General features: G+C 42.5%; 1 protein-coding gene across 2 annotated transcripts in view; it reads left to right on the forward strand.

Moving 5' to 3' along the window:
* The window catches only part of LOC120927044 (catalase-like), a 44156-nt gene extending 26338 nt beyond the window's left edge, over positions 1-17818 (forward strand). The window contains exon 3 of one of the 2 annotated variants that reach the window (XM_040337470.1): positions 17350-17818. In XM_040337470.1, the coding sequence (XP_040193404.1) occupies positions 17350-17552 (203 nt within the window). In that variant the 3' untranslated portion in view covers positions 17553-17818. The other variant, XM_040337472.1, reaches the window with a different exon arrangement.
* The last annotated feature ends 320 nt before the right edge of the window (positions 17819-18138 follow it).

The raw sequence follows: 18138 nt of genomic DNA on the forward strand, positions 1-18138 counted from the left end.
CGTAGATTTAGAGCGACGGGCCCGTCGGAGCGTTCGTGGATCGCCGTAAGTGTTCATTTGCATATTCTACGCCGGCCGCAATGGCCTCGCCACCTAGCGGCCGGCCTAGAATTGCATCCTTAAGATCCGACAGTGTAATTCAATTACACATGTCGGATCTTCTGTCTATCTCTTGGAAACTAATTACTGTATAAATGTGACTGGCATTCAAGGGGTTAACACTAGGGGGTGAGGGAGGGGTTAATATGTATACCTGTATTGTGTTCTAACTGTGGGGGGAAGGGGGGTGACTGGGGGAGGTGACCGATCTATGTCCCTATGTACAAGGGACACAGATCGGTCTCCTCTGTCCCCTGACAGGACGTGGAGCTCTGTGTTTACACACAGAGCTCCACGTCCCTGCTCTGTCGTTACCGATCGCGGGTACCTGGCGGACATCGCGACCGCCAGGCACGCGCATCGGCATCTCGGGGACACGCCGGGCGCACTCGCGCGCCCCCCAGTGGCCGGAGGAATACAGGACGTCAATAGACGTCCTGTTGAATATTCAGAGTCACCGTGAAGCAGTCATTTGACGATGGCCCGGTGCTCAAGTGGTTAATGAGATAAGACCCTGGATGTCTCCCCTGTGCTCCACTGAATGTGATGCGTTGCATATCGCATTGCATTAAAATTTTTCCCGGCCAAGCTGTCCAGTGACACCGATAGACTGACCCAGAAGTGACCTCAAACGCATCGCTTGGTCAGCAACAAGGAGGGGAGGACAGCGCACATGTCTCCGCTTTGCTCCCACCCGTCTGTTGGTTCTGGGCAAGAGGAGCCAGGGATACTGGGGGGGGGGGGGGGGGGGGGGAGATGGAAGATGTGGAGGCAGAAGCAATCACAGACGCCTGAATGTTTCCATCTGACAGGCAGGAGTCTGCTTGTTAGATATACACCCAATCCAAGTAGCTACACATACAATGTACAGACCTGGCAGTGAAAGGGTTAAAGTCTTCGGCCTGTATTCACACTTCAGCGTTTTGATTTGGGGGGGGTGTACGAATGACAAATCGCGGGACTCGCATTTGAGATGGCATTTATTTTGAATGACGCCTCAAAACGCGGTGTGGGTCTGCCACGCGATAAATCTAGGTGCAATCGCGGGAAGCATGTTGCCTAAAAAAAGTTCAAGAGCTCCTTTTGGGCGACATGCTTCCCGGAATGCGGGTTGCCGCACTAGTCGTCCTGCAGGCAGTGGTGGGACAAGGTATTTCAGTGCCCAGGGCGGGGATGCCAAAATGCGCCCCCCCCCCCCCCCCGCAGAGCAGGGGGTGGAGCTAGAAGCAGCATAAAAAAACATATGTAATGGTTGCGGTGTGCACCATTATTTCTATTTAAATTTGTGATTGGTCATCACAATGATCACAAAGTACACCGCTTTGCTTTGATGGGGTTCGCAGCCAATAATGAGTAACTTGGCTGCCCGAGGGTGATTTCTGAAGATTATAAATGATGCGCTAGAACGAACTAAACCTGATCTTGGTCTTGCTCAAAAACCTCTTTCGATGTATGGGCAGCTCTGATCATTGTATTCTGACAGTGGAGGAGTCCTGCTGTCAGAGTACTAAAGCAAAGAAGGGGGATTCCTCCATCCATCTTGTTTGAGTGAAGGCAGGAATCTGTTCAGCCTGCTGGAAAAAAATAGCGTGTACTAGTACTTGTACTCATGTAAATGCTTCGATACCTAAAAACAATATTTTGCAGTGTGATTTGAGCTCATACATAATGAATGGGTTCATATCATACTGCAAAGAATTGCATGCGATATGAACAGGAATACGGTGCGATTCCTGTCCGAATCCCATGCCTTGTCATAGTGACTTCAGCCTGGGTTCACACAGGAGTGGTGCAGGAAATCGCACTGCATTCCTGTTCAAATCACATGCGATTCTTTGCAGTATGATATGAACCCATTAATTTTGTATAGGCTCATATCTCGCCACAAAAGGTATCAGTTACTGGTATCAGTGAGTACTTGAGCACAAGTATTGGTACTCGTAATTGCCAGTGCAAAACAGGTATTGGCGCAGCCCCAGTGTGTACCCATCTTTAGACAATGTGTCCGGGTCTTTAATGGACTCAAAGACAAAGCTCCTAGGAAAAAACAAATCTGCAAAGATGAGAATAAAGATAACAGGGAAAACATGAAAACATTTGTCATTGTTATTACTCATGCACAAGAACACTATTCTGTAGGTGAGTATACACTATACAATCTGATTGTACAATCTCTACGCAATCTCTGTTAGATTTACCAAAATATTGTAATATATGGACAAACCTAAACAATTAATTTAACTAGTATCCAATCAGTCAGGCCTTTGTACTACATAGTTGGTGGTAGATCCAAAAGATATTGTACAATAAGATTGTATAGTGTATTGTAAGCTGGAGGCTGCCCATAAATGAATCCGTATATATATATATTTTTAATCAGTCTATGTCCGATCACAGAAAACTGAGCAGATCCCCCCCATCCACACAACTAAGGTGGTGCAGACATGTGTGTCCTGTGCAGAGCTCTCTTTTATCAGCAAGGGGATGTACAGACATTGTGTGCATCCCTGTGCCAGCGTATCATTCACTTCTATTGGGACCTGCACCTGTATGTCATGTTAGGATACGGTGGCTGTGTCCATGCAGCCTCATGTCCCAGTAGATAAGAATGGGGTACTGGCATGGGGATACACACAACACCTATGCAGTTAGTTTTGCACAGAGTGACCCTGATCGCCGTCAACGCCGCTCGCGGCTCCTTCTCGCATCGGAAAATCCCCTAGGAGAAGCACTCTCCCTGGGGGTTTACCAAGCGTGCGCGCTCCTGAGTCCAGCATTTGCGTGCATAAACACAGAGTGCCAGACTCGGCCCCACCCCCGGCGTCCGCATCATTGGATTTGATTGACAGCAGCAGGAGCCAATGGCTGCGCTGCTATCAATCTATCCAATGAAGAGCCGAGACCCCCGGCTAGAGAGCGTTTGCGTGTCTCCGGGACGGGAACAAACGGGCTCAGGTCAGTAAAACACGGGGCTGGGGGCTGGTCAGTGACAAAAGTTTTTTCACCTTAATGCATCCTATAAAAAACATGAAGGTTTACAGCCCCTTTAACAGTGATATGAAGCATGAAAGTATGTTAGTTACCTGTTTGCTGAATAGTGAGTGGCAGCCCAGCAGCACAGAGACATCAGTCAGCTTGGCTGATCAGCTAGAGAGGAGGGGGTCCAAGGAAAAGGACACAGGAGGAGGGGGCACTACAAAGAGGAGGAATGGGCTCCAAGAGAGAGATAACATTTAGGAGATTAGGGGGGCAGAGCTGGTGATGTCCCTCGGACATCGGGACATTGTGAAAGTGAAAGTAGGAGTGATAGAGATGAGTGGAGAGGGGGGAGAGAAGACGCTGTTTAGGAGAGGGAAAGCACTGATAGCCGATGCTCCACTCTATCACTCACATGTACTGGTATAGTGCACAGTGCAGACAGGGGGCGGGCGCTACGATCGAGCTTACATGCAGGGACAAAGCCGCTCTCTGTCTGCTGTGTTACATTCTGCAGCCTGTTCTGTGGTGGACATGATTGTACCAGGCAAACTGCGCCCTCCTCCTGCACTAAATCATTGCGCTCAGGGCAGCTGCCCGCCCCGCCCTTGCCTAGTACCGGCCCTGACAACCAGTCTGCCAAACTTAGACAGTTCCAGGTTGGGGATCGGGTGGCTGTGCTCATACCTACAGTATAAAGTAAGTTCTTGAGCAGAGGCCCTTTGGGGTGGTAGAAAAGGTCAGGGAGGTTAACTATAAGATACTCCAACCTGGGAAGAGAATGCCCTACCATGTAAATCTCCTGAAGTCTTGGAAGGACCATGAACAGGAAGTTGCCCTGGCTGAGGTCAGGGGAAGACTCGATCCTAGTTTCCACCTCTCTATCCAAGCTGCAAATACAGCAGGTAAATTAGTTCTTACAGAGGAATAGAGAGATCTAAGGACTGCCAGGTCTTACCAGGGTTTTTGAGCATGATATTGTCACTGAACCTAATGTTAAGGTTCAAGTGAAACCCTATGAATCCATAAGGCACATAGGAAAGCAGTGTGCGAAACCCAGAGAAAAATCTGCCTTTTCTACTCCAGATGGCCATTTCCAGTATGTAAAAGAATGCCGTACTGCTTGTATTCCGCCCCAAAGGGTGAAAACCCTGCGCCAAGTGAATAAATATATAGTAGTAAATAAAATAAGCTGCTCCCCTCAAAGAGTGAATGCTCCTAGTGATATGGGAAAAAGATAGGGGGCGCTAATAATTAATAAAAATAACAATGAAAATCATAGGACTGCACTCCTGAAGTCACTAATCCTTATCAAATAAACACATGTGCACAAAACATTATCAAACAACATATGATTAAAAAATATTGTGAAATATCAATTAGTGCAAATAATATTCAGTCCCAATCTTAAGCACAAAAAAATATTATGATAATAAATCAAAGTCCATAAAACACCAAACGTCCATTCCGTGCTTGCTGTGATATACTGATAGAGAAGTGATCCTTCCCCAAACTTGAAAAAACAACAACCCAAAGTGACTGGATAAGTAATCTGCTTACCAAAGCACATTAACTCATTTACTCAAAAAGAAAGTCAATGAGAGCTTATGCAAGATAATGCCTGCTCACATAGGCTGAAATAGAGATATTAAGCGACTTCCTCCTTAAAGGTCTCGGCCGGATATGAAATAACAATGAAAACATCCATAGCGTAATTTCGTTTATTAAAAAATGAGCAAAGATAAAACTTAGCCAAATGGCTACTCACATTTAAAAGTACCTATCCCGGCACTGGGGCTGCTGGCTCTAATTGGTAGTCTGGGGATCTGCCGTGCTCCCACCGCCTCCCACCGCACTCTGTCTGTGGCGTGTGTTCCACCTCACAGGAACCAACAAACAGCAGGGCCGGAAATTACGTACGTAGCATGACCAGGTACTGCTTCGACGTACGTTTCGTAATAACGTCCTCAGGAAGCATACCTGGTCACTCGGGGTCACGATTTAAATAGGAAATGAATGGGAAAAATTTGCATATGCAGCCGCAGTCCCGGAAATCGGCTGTATGTACTGATCACTGGAAATTAATGCATAAAGTGGCTTATGATTGCATCTTACCCTATAAACTTGCAAAATTCTTTCCCTCTACATAACCCCAATACTGGCGCAAATGTGGCTCCATTGGCTCTATGATACATATACTTTGGTACTGCAACTTGGTGCATTCCTACTGGAACCGCATATTTACTTTACTTTCAGAATTTACCTTTTCCCCAATTCCACCCACAGTGGAAATGCCTCAGCTCAAAATTCATGAACTACCTCCACAGGTCAAAACTATTGCTATTCACATATTGATAGCAGCAAAATTAAATGTATTAAAAAGGTGGCATGCTGACCTGGCACCTTACCTTAGTGAAACCATTGATGACCACAACAGATTCTGCACTGTTGACATTTTTTTGCATTAAAGAACTCTACTATGACAAAATACTCCTTGAAATGCAAACTGTGGCTTGCAAACCCTCGCTGCACAGTCTACTGTTTCCATTTCTACCCCCATAATTTGCATGGCTTTGCCATGTACTGTATATATTGTGGAGAGGCGACCCCAGGTCATGTAGTGTATTAGCACCTTCAGCCTGGTTTTTGCAAAGACAGGCATGATTGCACACCTGTAGGCTGGGTTTATATTCCCTTCAGGAAGAGAGCTCAGGGCTCGCACTTGGGAACAGCTCCACCCTGCAGGCAGGAGGCCTGGTCTAGGAGTCAGGAGGGCTTTCAGGTGGAGATGGCTCAACGAGAGAGAGACAGGCGGTCTCTAGGAGTCTAAGGCTGCAGGTGGCAGATGTGGACCACGATCAAGCATTACGAAACTGAGCAAGTAAGCTCCAGGAGGGAGTTTGACTAAGTAAGAGTGAGTGAGCCAGGAGGCTGAAATTCCTGTTATACAATAAAGGTGGAACCCCCTGTGAGGGAAGATTTTCTGTGAAGTTTGTTTTGTTTAAATAAATATGGGCTGCACGCCCTTAACAATACAGTCTGGACTGACCGGTGTTCTTGAAAACGCATACACCACTTGAGCATAATCACCCCGTATCGTCACAATATATTTGCCTGAATTACAAGGTTGCACATGATATTCCTTTTAGCAATTTACTCTCCTTTCTCTCTGATCCTAAACAACAATGATCCAAATTCCTACCCCTTCCCTTTCACTCCCCTGTTCCCTCTTTTTGCTAACCTAATGAATCTCAACAAAACTAAGTCCTTGTTACACCAGCATTGAATTGCTCTACCACCTATGGTTATTGACATGTTCTGCAAACTGTAGTGTATTTAACCACTTAAAGGGTCACTAAAGGAATTTTTTTTAGCTAAATAGCTTCCTTTACCTTACTGCAGTCCTGGTTTCATGTCCTCATTGTTCGTTTTTGCTTTGATGTTGCTGTAATTCCTCTCGGTTCTGGACACTTCCTGGTTGTCTGTTTTCTGATCACCACAGTACTGGGAGATTTCTCACTGTGGTGACTAATCAAGGAGGTGTGATTACTGTGTGTCAGCACCAATCCAGTTTCATTCACAAATCATCACTGCCCTCCATTGGCTCTTTGTCTCTGTACATCAGAGAACTAGGAAACAACTGCAAAAACGAAACTAAACTGTAGGTACATTATATGGTTGGTTTTTATCTATTTTTAATCATTTTTAAAGGGAATCAGTTAACTATTGTGTCTCTATACCCTGTAAACAGTCATTTCAGCTAAAACATTTTTTTCCTTTAGTGACCCTTTAAGCTAGGGTGACCAGACATCCCCTGTTTCCGGGGACAGTCCCCAGATTAAGGACACTGTCTCCGGACCAAGTCTGTCCCCGGTATTGTCCCGGGATTGGATTTGAACAGGGGCTGGGGCAATTTCAAAGACAGTCATTGCAGAATAAAAAAAAAAAAATTCTGAGTTACACACCCGCCTCTTCTACTAGCTTAGGGGGGTGTATTTGTTCCATTATCTGTGCCTCTTTCTGATGATCATGTGCTGGTCGGAGTGGAGGGAATATTTCTTCAGATTCGGGTGCATGCCCATTCAGCTCCGCTCACATGCTCTTCTGCCTTGGCTCAAGTCCCGGCCAGCCGCCTGCCTGCTTATCTTCTTGCCTTCCCTGGCGGAGTGATCTTCCTTCTCTCCCCACCCAGTAGTAGCCGGGACCCGTAGAGTAAGACTTGACAGGCTGTGAGGTGGGCGGCGACGAGCAGAGAGTCGCTGATTGCCACCATTACTAATAAAAAAAATGTCCTAGGATTTCATTTAAAAATTCTGGTCACCTTACTTTAAGCCCCGGACCATTTGTCAGCCTAAGGACCAGAGGTGTTTTACAATTCTGCACTGCGCTGCTTTAACTGGTAATTGCACGGTCATGCAATGTTGTACCTAAACTAAATTTGCCTCCTTTTTTAACCACAAATAGAGCTTTCTTTTGATGGTATTTGATTGCCTCTGCGATTTTTATTTTTTGCAATATAAATGGAAAAATAGACATTTTGGAAAAAAAAAGATATTTTCTGCTTTTTGTTATAAGAAAAATTTAATAAACTCAATTTTAGTCATACATTTAGGCCAAAATTTATTCAGCCACATATCTTTAGTAAAAAAAATGACAATGAGCGTATATTTATTGGTTTGCGCAAAAGTTATAGCGTCTACAAACTATGGTACATTTTCTGGAATTTACACAGCTTTTAATTTATGACTGCCTATCAAATTTCTTGAGGTGCTAAAATGGCAGGGCAGTACAAACCCCCCCCCCCCCCCAAATGACCCCATTTTGGAAAGTAGACACCCCAGGAAAATTGCTGAGAGGCATGTTGAGCCCATTGAATTTTTTTATTTTTTTGTACCAAGTGATTGAATAATGGCAAAAAAATAAATAAAAATTTTGATTTCACTCCTCACTACCTATCACAGTTTCGAAGGCCATAAAATGCCAAAATAGCACCCCCCCCCCCAAAATGACCCCATTTTGGAAAGTAGACACCCCAAGCTATTTGTTGAGAGGCATGTTGAGTCCATGGAATATTTTATATTTTGCCACAAGTTGCGGGAAAAGAACAAACTTTTTTTTTTTTTAACAAAGTTGTCACTAAATGATATATTGCTCACACATGCCATGGGCATATGTAAAATTACACCCCAAAATACATCCTGCTGCTTCTCCTGAGTACGGAGATACCACATGTGTGGGACTTTTTGGGAGCCTAGCTGCGTACGGGACCCCGAAAACCAAGCACCGCCTTCAAGATTTCTAAGGGCATACATTTTGGATTTCACTCCTCACTACCTATCACAGTTTTGAAGGCCATAAAATGCCAAGATGGCACAACCCCCCCCCCAAATGACCCCATTTTGGAAAGTAGACACCCCAAGCTATTAACTGAGAGGCATGTTGAGCCCATTGAATATTACATTTTTTTGTCCCAAGTGATTGAATAAGGACAAAAAAAATTACAAAAAGTTGTCACTAAATGGTATATTACTCACACATGCCATGGTTATATGTGGAATTGCACCCCAAAATAAATGTTGCTGCTTCTCCTGAGTACAGGGAATACCACATGTGTGGGACTTTTTGGAAGCCTAGCCGCGTACGGGTGCCCCAAAAACCAAGCACCGCCTTCAGGATTTCTAAGGGCGCACATTTTTGATTTCACTCCTCACTACCTATCACAGTTTTGAAGGCCATAAAATGCCAAGATAGCACAAAAAAAAACAAATGACCCCATTTTGGAAAGTATACATCCCACGCTATTTGCTGAGAGGCATGGTGAGTATTTTACAGCTCTCATTTGTTTTTGAAAATGAAGAAAGAAAAAAAAAAAAAGGTATTTCTTTTATTTTTTCAATTTTCAAAACTTTGTGCCAAAAAGCGAGATCTGCAAAATACTCACCATACCTCTCAGCAATTAGCTTGGGGTGTCTACTTTCCAAAATGGGGTCATTTGGGGGGGGGGGGTTGTGCCATCTGGGCATTCCATGGCCTCCGAAACTGTGATAGGTAGTGATGAGTAAAATCCCAAATTTATACCCTTAGAAAGCCTGAAGGCGGTGCTTGATTTTTGGGGTCCCGTACGTGGCTAGGCTCCCAAAAAGTCTCACACATGTGGTATCCCCGTACTCAGGAGAAGCAACAGAATGTATTTTGGGGTGTAATTCCACATATGCCCATGGCATGTTTGAGCAATATATCATTTAGTGACAACTTTGTGCAAAAAAAAAAAAAAATTCCCGCAACTTGTGTCAAAATATTAAATATTCCATGGACTCGACATGCCTCTCATAAAATATGTAAGAAGTGAAAAAATGCTCATACCAAAAAAAACCTTAAAAAAGCAGCAAACTCAAAATGTTATACAGCATAAAAGTCAGATGTTTAAAAGATGGGAGTTGCGCTAAAAAATTTATGAATGAGTGACCATATGAAATAAAGATAATTGGGAGGTTGGCGTGCTGACGTCACCGCGTACAGAGGACGTGCCTCGTTTGTTTGTTTGCCGGCCGGCTACAATTTATCCCTGCTGCTTTTAATCATTTTAACTATAAGTGCTCTACTTTTTTTACCGATTAAACCTTGATGGTATTTCACTATGAGAGTTTGCATATTTTTCATGGTTCCTGGTTACCTGACCTCTGGATCAAAATGACCTGCCTGACAAGCGTCTCCTTGCTGTAGATCGTTACACACTGACATGCAAAATTGATCCTTCGAGGGTCGCCTATCTTTGGTAAGGGTCAGTGTGTTCGTTTGGTGGTGGGACCCCAGCCTTACTGCACAGTGTCTGTCAACATTAGCCACTGGGAGTTAGTCTGTGTTTGCCTATCATTCGTTTTTGCACTATTTTGTTTTCTTTTTCCTTTTTTCACTGGGCTGAGTCTACGGAAGTAGGAACCCCTGCATCGCTCCATATAGGATCTATTTGTGGATACAGTATGGATGGCTCTTCTTGATCCTTGGGGATCTATACTTCTGGTAAGGGTCAAGCCTGAATTCTTTCACTTGGATATTGTCCCAACTTTAACCACAGAATTGGATTCACTTTTTAGTGCTTTGGACTTTTTTTGGGAATTTTTTCAAACAAGTTTCCTACTGATTTGTCTATGTACACACATTGAGACTTTATTTTTGTTTTTTTTTGTCACTTTTACGAGCTGTCTTTGGCACAGCTCTTTTTTATCTTTATTTCATATGGTCACTCATTCATAATTTTTTTAGCGCAACTCCCATCTCTCATAAAATAGCTTGGGGTGTCTACTTTCCAAAATGGGGTAATTTGGGGGGGTTTTGAACTGTCCTCGCATTTTATGCACAACATTTAGAAGCTTATATCGCACATCATCCACTCTTCTAACCACTGGAAGACAAAGCACTTTCTGACACTTTTTGTTTACATGAAAGCATATTTTTTTTGGAAGAAAATTACGATGAACCCCCAAACATTCTATATATATATTTTTTAAAGCAAAGGCCCTACAGATTAAAATCTTGGGTGTTGCATTTTTTTTTCACACAGTATTTTTTGGGGAAAAATATACATTTTAAAATTTTAATACACAATATTGGCCAAATTTTTAATAAAATAAAAAAGATGATCTTATGCCCAGTACATGGATACCAAACACGACATGCTTTAAAATTGTGCACAAACACGCAGTGGCGACAAACTACATACATTTTTAAAAGCATTTAAAAGCGTTTACAGGTTACCACATTAGATTTACAGGGGAGGTCTACTGCTAAAATGACTGCCCTCAATCTGACCTTCACGGTGATACCTCACATGTATGGTGCAATTGCTGTTTACATATGACGCCAGACCGACGCTTGCGTTCGCCTTTGCACAAGAGCAGGGGGGGACAGGGGTGCTTCTTTTTATTATTATTATTATTAATTTTGCTTTTTTTTTTAAAAAACTGTTCCTTCCATTTTTTTTTATCACTTGTATTGTTATCTCAGGGAATGTAAATATCAAATATCCCCTTTGATAGCAATAGGTAGTGACAGGTACTCTTAAAAAAATGGGGTCTATTAGATCTTAGATCTTTCCTCTGCCCTCAAAGCATCTGACCACACCAAGCTCGGTGTGATAAAATGCTTTCCCAATTTCCCAATGGTGCTGTTTATATCTTGGGGGGGGGGGGGGTATTGTAAAAGCAGTCTAGAGGCTAATTAGCCACTAGGATTGGTTTTACATGAAATCCAACCACTGGCTGAAAAGAATGATACCAAGATGATACCTAAACCCGCAGGCATCATTCCAGCAACATACCAGTACGTTGCTGGTCCTTGTTGGACATACGTATATGGTCATTTTTTTTCATGCAGCCTGTTGGCTGAACGAAAAAAGAGATTGATCGGTGGGTATGCCCACCATTAGAATACCTCCCTTCATCCACCCACTTCTAATGATGGGGCATACATGCACCATTTATATATGCCGAAGCATGGGGGCATCCTCACGCAAAAGTTATGCCGCGTACACACTGTCGACTTTTCCAAAATCGCTCCTCCGCCCCTGCTGCCCCCATGCTTCGGCATATATGCTCTTTTTTTTTAACTGTGGTTGTGAAATCACCTCCTACAGCATTGGAGTCACGGCTGTATGTATCGTGGGAGAAAACGCTGTTGCTGTCAAGATAAATAAATCTGCGCTTCAACTGAATGGCGTACCTGCTAAACAAATGATGGTTAACATTAAAAAAAGTAACATCACAGTATAACAGTAAGACCTTACCATAACCTACATGCAAATGCCCATAAAAACATAGTAAAAAATAAAACATTTTTTAACGCAACCTGTGCCTATAATATATATATGCCGACGCATGGGAGCATCTTCCCGCAAAAAAGTTATGCCGCATACACACGATCGGACTTTTCCACGGGCAAGCCTTCATCGGAATTTTGACCGTATGTACGCGGCATTAAAAAGTTATGCCACGTACACACAGTCAGACTTTTCCACGGGGAAGCCTCCCTCGGAATTTCGGCCGTATGTACGCGGCATTAGGAGCAAAATCGCTCCTCTGCCCCTGCTGCCCCCATGCTTCGGCATATATGCTCTTTTTTTTAACTGTGGTGGTGAAATCACCTCCTACAGCACTGGAGTCATGGCTTTATGTATCGTGGGAGCAAACGCTGTTGCTGTCAAGATAAATAAATCAGTTGAAGAGCAGTTTAATGGCACACCTGAAAACAAAAAAATGGTTAACAATTAAACACAGTAAACAGTAAAGTATAAAAAAATGCCTGAAAAGCAATCATGATAAAACATAATAACAATAAAACATTGCAGAATAGAATACAGTAAAAATGAGCAGAACAATAGAGAGAGAGAGAACAATAAAACGACAACTATTTTTTTTTGTGTGTGTTTTTTTTACACTTTTTTTTGTAACTGTAACGGTTCGGTTCCAGGTTTGGGTCTCTCAAAATGCGATGGCATCTTGGGAGACTCTGTGTAAGTGTGTACTAGTCTGTGAAATGCCGTACCCTACGCTAAAACTTCACTAATGTGTTGTAGCGTTCAAAACATTCACCAATGCAACAATCAGGAGAGCGAGGACAATAATAACGGGTGCCACGTCTATATCTGCGCTTGCTACAGACACGACATCTTCTTTTGGGGGCTCGTTGGGTAGGGGTACATATCTCGAGGACATACGGAAAATGCCTCTCATGCAGCCAGCTTACTGCATTTGGTTGGGAATGGTGAGGTGCAAAACCACCTGGATACAGGAGTTCTGTGACGATCTTTCCTGGAAGTCAAGGAAGGATAAAGTCTATCCTGAAGCTCTGTATAGCACATGAGCGTTCAGCAAAGCCAATTTAAATAAGTAAACAGACACTTTTTTGTACCAGCGTCTTGCCTTTACGCACAACTAGATATGGTGCCAACAACTGGGACTCATCAACGCAGACAACTTAATGGGGAGTATACAAGGCTGCAAAATGTTGCAAAAGGCTGCAAAATGTTTATTGAAGTGGTATATGAGGGGCCGAATTTTGTAGAGCCGATCAAATTCAACGTTCGTTGAAGTGGTTTATGAGGGGCCAAATTTTCTAGAGCCGATCAAATTCATGGTCTCTACGAGGACGACAAAGTTCATTGTCATTGAAGTGCATGAACTGCAATATCTGCTTGTATCATTTCCTGGACATGGAGGCACAGAACACGGGCATATGGTCAATTGGGCGTGTGGATCAATACGACCGCAACTTCGGGAATTTATGTATGCCCATGTTGAGGGAAAGGACCAGAAAGGTCTTAAATTCGGAAACCGTAATTGGTTTTCAATCTCTGGCAAGGGAAGGCAACTGGGGATTAGCGGCGATAAATTGACCAGCATATAAATTAGTTTGGTCCACAATAGATCTATAGAGATCTTCCGTGAAAAACCGCGAATAAAAATCAAGTGGTGTAAAATCAGCTGTTTCCACCTGAATACCGGGTTGGCCAATGAATGGGGGAAGAACGGGTTCTGCAGAAGTGGTGGGCACCCAATCAGGATTGGCAAATTCTGCAGGAAGGACACTATGGACATGATGGGCCTGCCTTTGTCTTCTTCTTGGTGGCAGCGGGACACTACTTGTGCTTATAAAAAATGGTACTACAGCGCTACTATGTGAAAAAATTACAAGTGGAAAAACCAAAACAGAAATAAAAAAATTATAAAAGCTGTGTATCTAAAAGGTGAACCAAACCAAGATATAAATGAAAAAATATTGATAGCGCTAATATCAACTAGTGTAGGTGCAAGTACAGCATGTGCTATTAAACAGTGATAATTCAAATAAAACACACTAATAAACTTCTATCACAAAAATGGCAGTGAATCCACAATGGGTTAATGGAAAAAAGTCCCATAAGAAGACCTGCAAGCAATCAGCCAGCTTTTCCCTTTCACTGCTTCAGATAGAAAAAAACAGACCTTCAATAGATCAAGCCAGCCAGATACTCCGGGATCGCTCCAGAAACATATGCAAGAAAAAAGAGAGGACAAACCTCCTAGTGCAATACTGTAAAACAAGGAGAGGGGACAGGGACTACACCAACGATGTATGCACTCACGAATCCCCGAATAACACAGGCTCATGTTCATGTTGCCGCTCAGTGCGATGGTCTCCTCACTCGGATCCCGTCACATACGCTCCTCCCCCCCACTACTTGTGCTTGCCACCTCGTCAGCTTGAACTGCACTTATGGGACTCACCACGTCACCAGGTGTTATTGCAGTGCTGGATGTACGTCCAGGGTGTACTAGGCCGCTGGTGCTTGCCAGTTAACCAGAAGGAATAGCGGCGCTAGTACTGGCTCTCTGCTCCATAGGAGGGACCTGCCGTTCTTGCACCTCAACAACAGCAGAATGGGGTCGGGTACGCCTGACCTTAGCAGGGACCTCACCTTCGTCGCTAGAGCTATCTGTCATGGAGCCGCTGTCGTTTACGGGATCATATTCTGAGCCTGAATCTGACAGATGTGTGACCTCCTCTTCACTATATGTCATGCTCAGAAACTCGTAGGCCTCTTTACTAGTGTACCTTCGATTTGCCATTTTGGGCTCTAAATTTTGTGGTAAACTAGTAAGGATTCACAGGTAAAAAAGCACCTGACTGATTCAAACGCTACCAAAAAAAAATGTTAGCGATTGCAGGGATCAGGCCTGACTCTGCGAACGCTGCTGTAAAGGCTTACCTTGAGTGGAGTCCATTTTGCAGGTTTGTATGCTCATATGTAACGCTCCTGGGTATGAGTTTAGTTATGATTTAATTGGATCTCAGCTGCGGAGGTTTCTCAGGGTTAAACCACTACTTCACTCTCTTGTATGGTCAAAGAGTTAGGGTTTAGTTCATCACAACCTCTTTAGAGAATCAACTTAATCATGAATGCTTATTAATTCATAAGCTATGTATAAGCAGATGTAAATACTTAGGAATAAAGTTCTTAAATGGCTGTTTAGGTAATTAGCTAGGCTGTGACTTGTAAGCAGGCCGGATTAATGCATGAGTCTATGGCAATGATATAAGTAATGAAAAACCGATAGCAATAACTTGCAGTACTCAGATAAGTAACCAGGAAAGTTCTGACAAGCAATGTAATGTTCAGCAAGCCAAGTCTTATAGGTAAGCAAAAACAGACGGATCACAGTATGACTGTATATGGTATTATGTGTAAGATACTTGCGGTTCTGAAGACCATTCCAGGTGACGGCAGGAGTACAGCAAATCCAGGGTACGTAAGCCAAAGGGTCAGAAGCCGGGGTCAGTCTTGTAGATGAAGTCAATCACAGGAACCGTTGGCACAGACAGGACAAGCAGAGTACAATGAACTGACACCTGCCTCATAGTGAGGCAGGGCTTTATACCCTGGTTGATTAGGAAACCTGCCTCAGCTGGACCAGGATAAACAGGTGCAGATTGCAGGGAGATTCAAAGACAGGCAATCAGCACATAGTTCAGAACCAGGCTTTGATGGACAGCAAGCAGAATATGAACTTGAGAAGTGGCTCAAAAGGCAAAGATCTGGAGCAGTGAAGGAGAAGTCCTGGGTTCAATCCCACCCAGAGCCACTTGGGGCGTGACCACGCCTTGCTGTCTGTTTGGCACGATAGCGATCGTGACAGCTGCAGTTACGTGTTTAGTGTTTAGTAAGTCACAGTATCACCCACCGGGCGATCAGGGGGTTAAACCTTTATTGGTTATATACAGCGGTTGCCCTAAAGCTATAAACATGCAACAAGAACAATGCTTTTTCTCTTATAGAGCAAAAAATAAAAAATCCAGCAGTGATTAAATACCACCAAAAGAAAGCTCTATTTGTGGGAAAAAAAGGGCGAAAATATTATACAGTATGGGCAAAGTGTTGCATGACTGAGTAATTGTCATTCAAATTGTGAGAGCACCGAAAGCTGAAAATTGGTCTGGTTAGGAAGGGGGTTTAAGTGCCCAGTGGCCAAGTGGTTAAAAACATTTAGAAGGAACCCATTTCATAGACTCACATTATGGTAAGCTACAGTATCTGATAAGGTGGAAATGTTATGGAAAGGTTATGATTTGTGGACATTTCTCCCATTTAATTAGACATTTCCAAAAAATGTATCCTGCTAAGACCATACACTGAATTTTCCTTGGCAAGGGGAGGGGGTTAGGTCTCAAATTCAGATCTTCTACAGACTGGAGCTTGACTTACCAGGTCTGTCACTGCATTTTTTGGCTTTGGTAAGATGATTTGTTGTAGTTATGCAGAACTGAATTGTACAATAAACCTCAAAATGTGGCCAGTCAGGGTAATTGGCCTTCTATTTATTTATTTTTGAATTTTGATTAATCTCTTACCAGCTTTAATCTATAGTCTGTAGTCTAACTAAATATACAATGTCCAAAACTAACAAATGACCAAATACACTCATCCCATTTCATAAGTAAAATAATTTGATTATTTTATCACCTTTCTGTTTGGAGAGGTTCAGTAGCTTCTGTCGTTTTTTAGATTTTAACACACCATCAAACCTCACCACGTTGATTGACCATCAGAGAGTGTCTTGCATATGACTTCTTTTGTTTGTGAGTATTCATTTGGCTATTTGGTTTCTCCAATAAACCTTGGGTAATGCACTAGGCATTTGTACCCGATGTATGTTCTTTTTCAGATTTTAGCACACCATGTCCACACAGACATCAATGAGCGAACAGGTACTATCTGATTGCCTGACTGTATGTGATGTAATAGGTTTGATGTGTATAACTATCTCCCTGATCAGATATGATAACAGAGTAGAAACTGCCTGTTTATGGTATAAAGCTATTGGTGTAACTACTATGAGTGGATATAGACACTGGGTATAGACAAAGCCAGAGGCTATAGTATGTGAGTCCTGATTTGTAATTGTGATGTTTCTTTATTAGGTTACAGTTTTGGGGAAGGGTGGAAGCTTCCATACATATATTCTCTGAGTGAATAAAAACGTATTCAAATTTAACTACAAAATCTGAAGGATCTGATGGACACCCTTGTGTCCAAAGTCACCACTCTGCTATAGCCACTTGGGGACAAAGGTACTTTCTTGAGAAGGATAATAAAGACATAAGATCATTATGAAGAATAAAATATGTTTGAGTTGACAACTATGCCCTACATCTTGACTTTTTAAAGGTTAAAATATAAACAAATAAAACTAGCTATTTTTTTTTTTAACAAGTATTGTATTCAAACTGTTTTCAAACTAGGTCATCGTCTAAAGAAGAGCTTCTTTCCTAAGGATGAGGATCCTTATTTAATCCAGGACAAAGCTGAGCAAGGCTATCAAGATACATACAGATTCTCCAGCATACTTTGGTTTTATGAAAAAAAAAAGAGGAAGATGAGCAATGTGAGCTCCAGATGGATGACAATCCACTGGGATTCATGTCAGGAATATGGAGCTCATTAATTTTAGATTTTCAATTCACAGCAGCTAATGATAAGCAGGTTTTAGCTAGCCTTTTGGGAACAGAGATAAGAGCAGTGTGGTATAAGGATATACTGCACTGACAAGCATAGGAGAATAATCCTTGATACTAGATTATATTTTACCAACCAAAAAGTACTTTGCTTCTTAAAGATTGTATTGGGAAGTAAATGACTGTGTGAAGCCTTATCCTCTTAACGATTCAAAACCTACTGGATTTAAAAAAATAAACAATTTATTTCATACAACATGGTCAGCATATAAAGCAGTGCTTGATTATTGTCATTTAGACATTGGTTGCCATTGTCAAGTGTACATTTTTAAATGTCTGTTATTTATGAAGTAATATTTATTTTACATATTTTGTCATGATTATGAAAATGTATAATATCTTCTTGATTTGGAAATATATATAGAAATATTATGAAACTGTTATATTCACTTAACCTTCTATTGCATCTCCAAGTACCAATCTATTAGCTGAAAGTTCAGGGTCAGTATTGCACAGCTGAACCCTGCAATTACAGAATATCATTATTAACAATAGGTTGCCTGCAGATGCTGTTGT

This window comes from Rana temporaria, chromosome 2 (assembly GCF_905171775.1).
Source record: "Rana temporaria chromosome 2, aRanTem1.1, whole genome shotgun sequence".
NCBI classification, from domain to species: domain Eukaryota; kingdom Metazoa; phylum Chordata; class Amphibia; order Anura; family Ranidae; genus Rana; species Rana temporaria.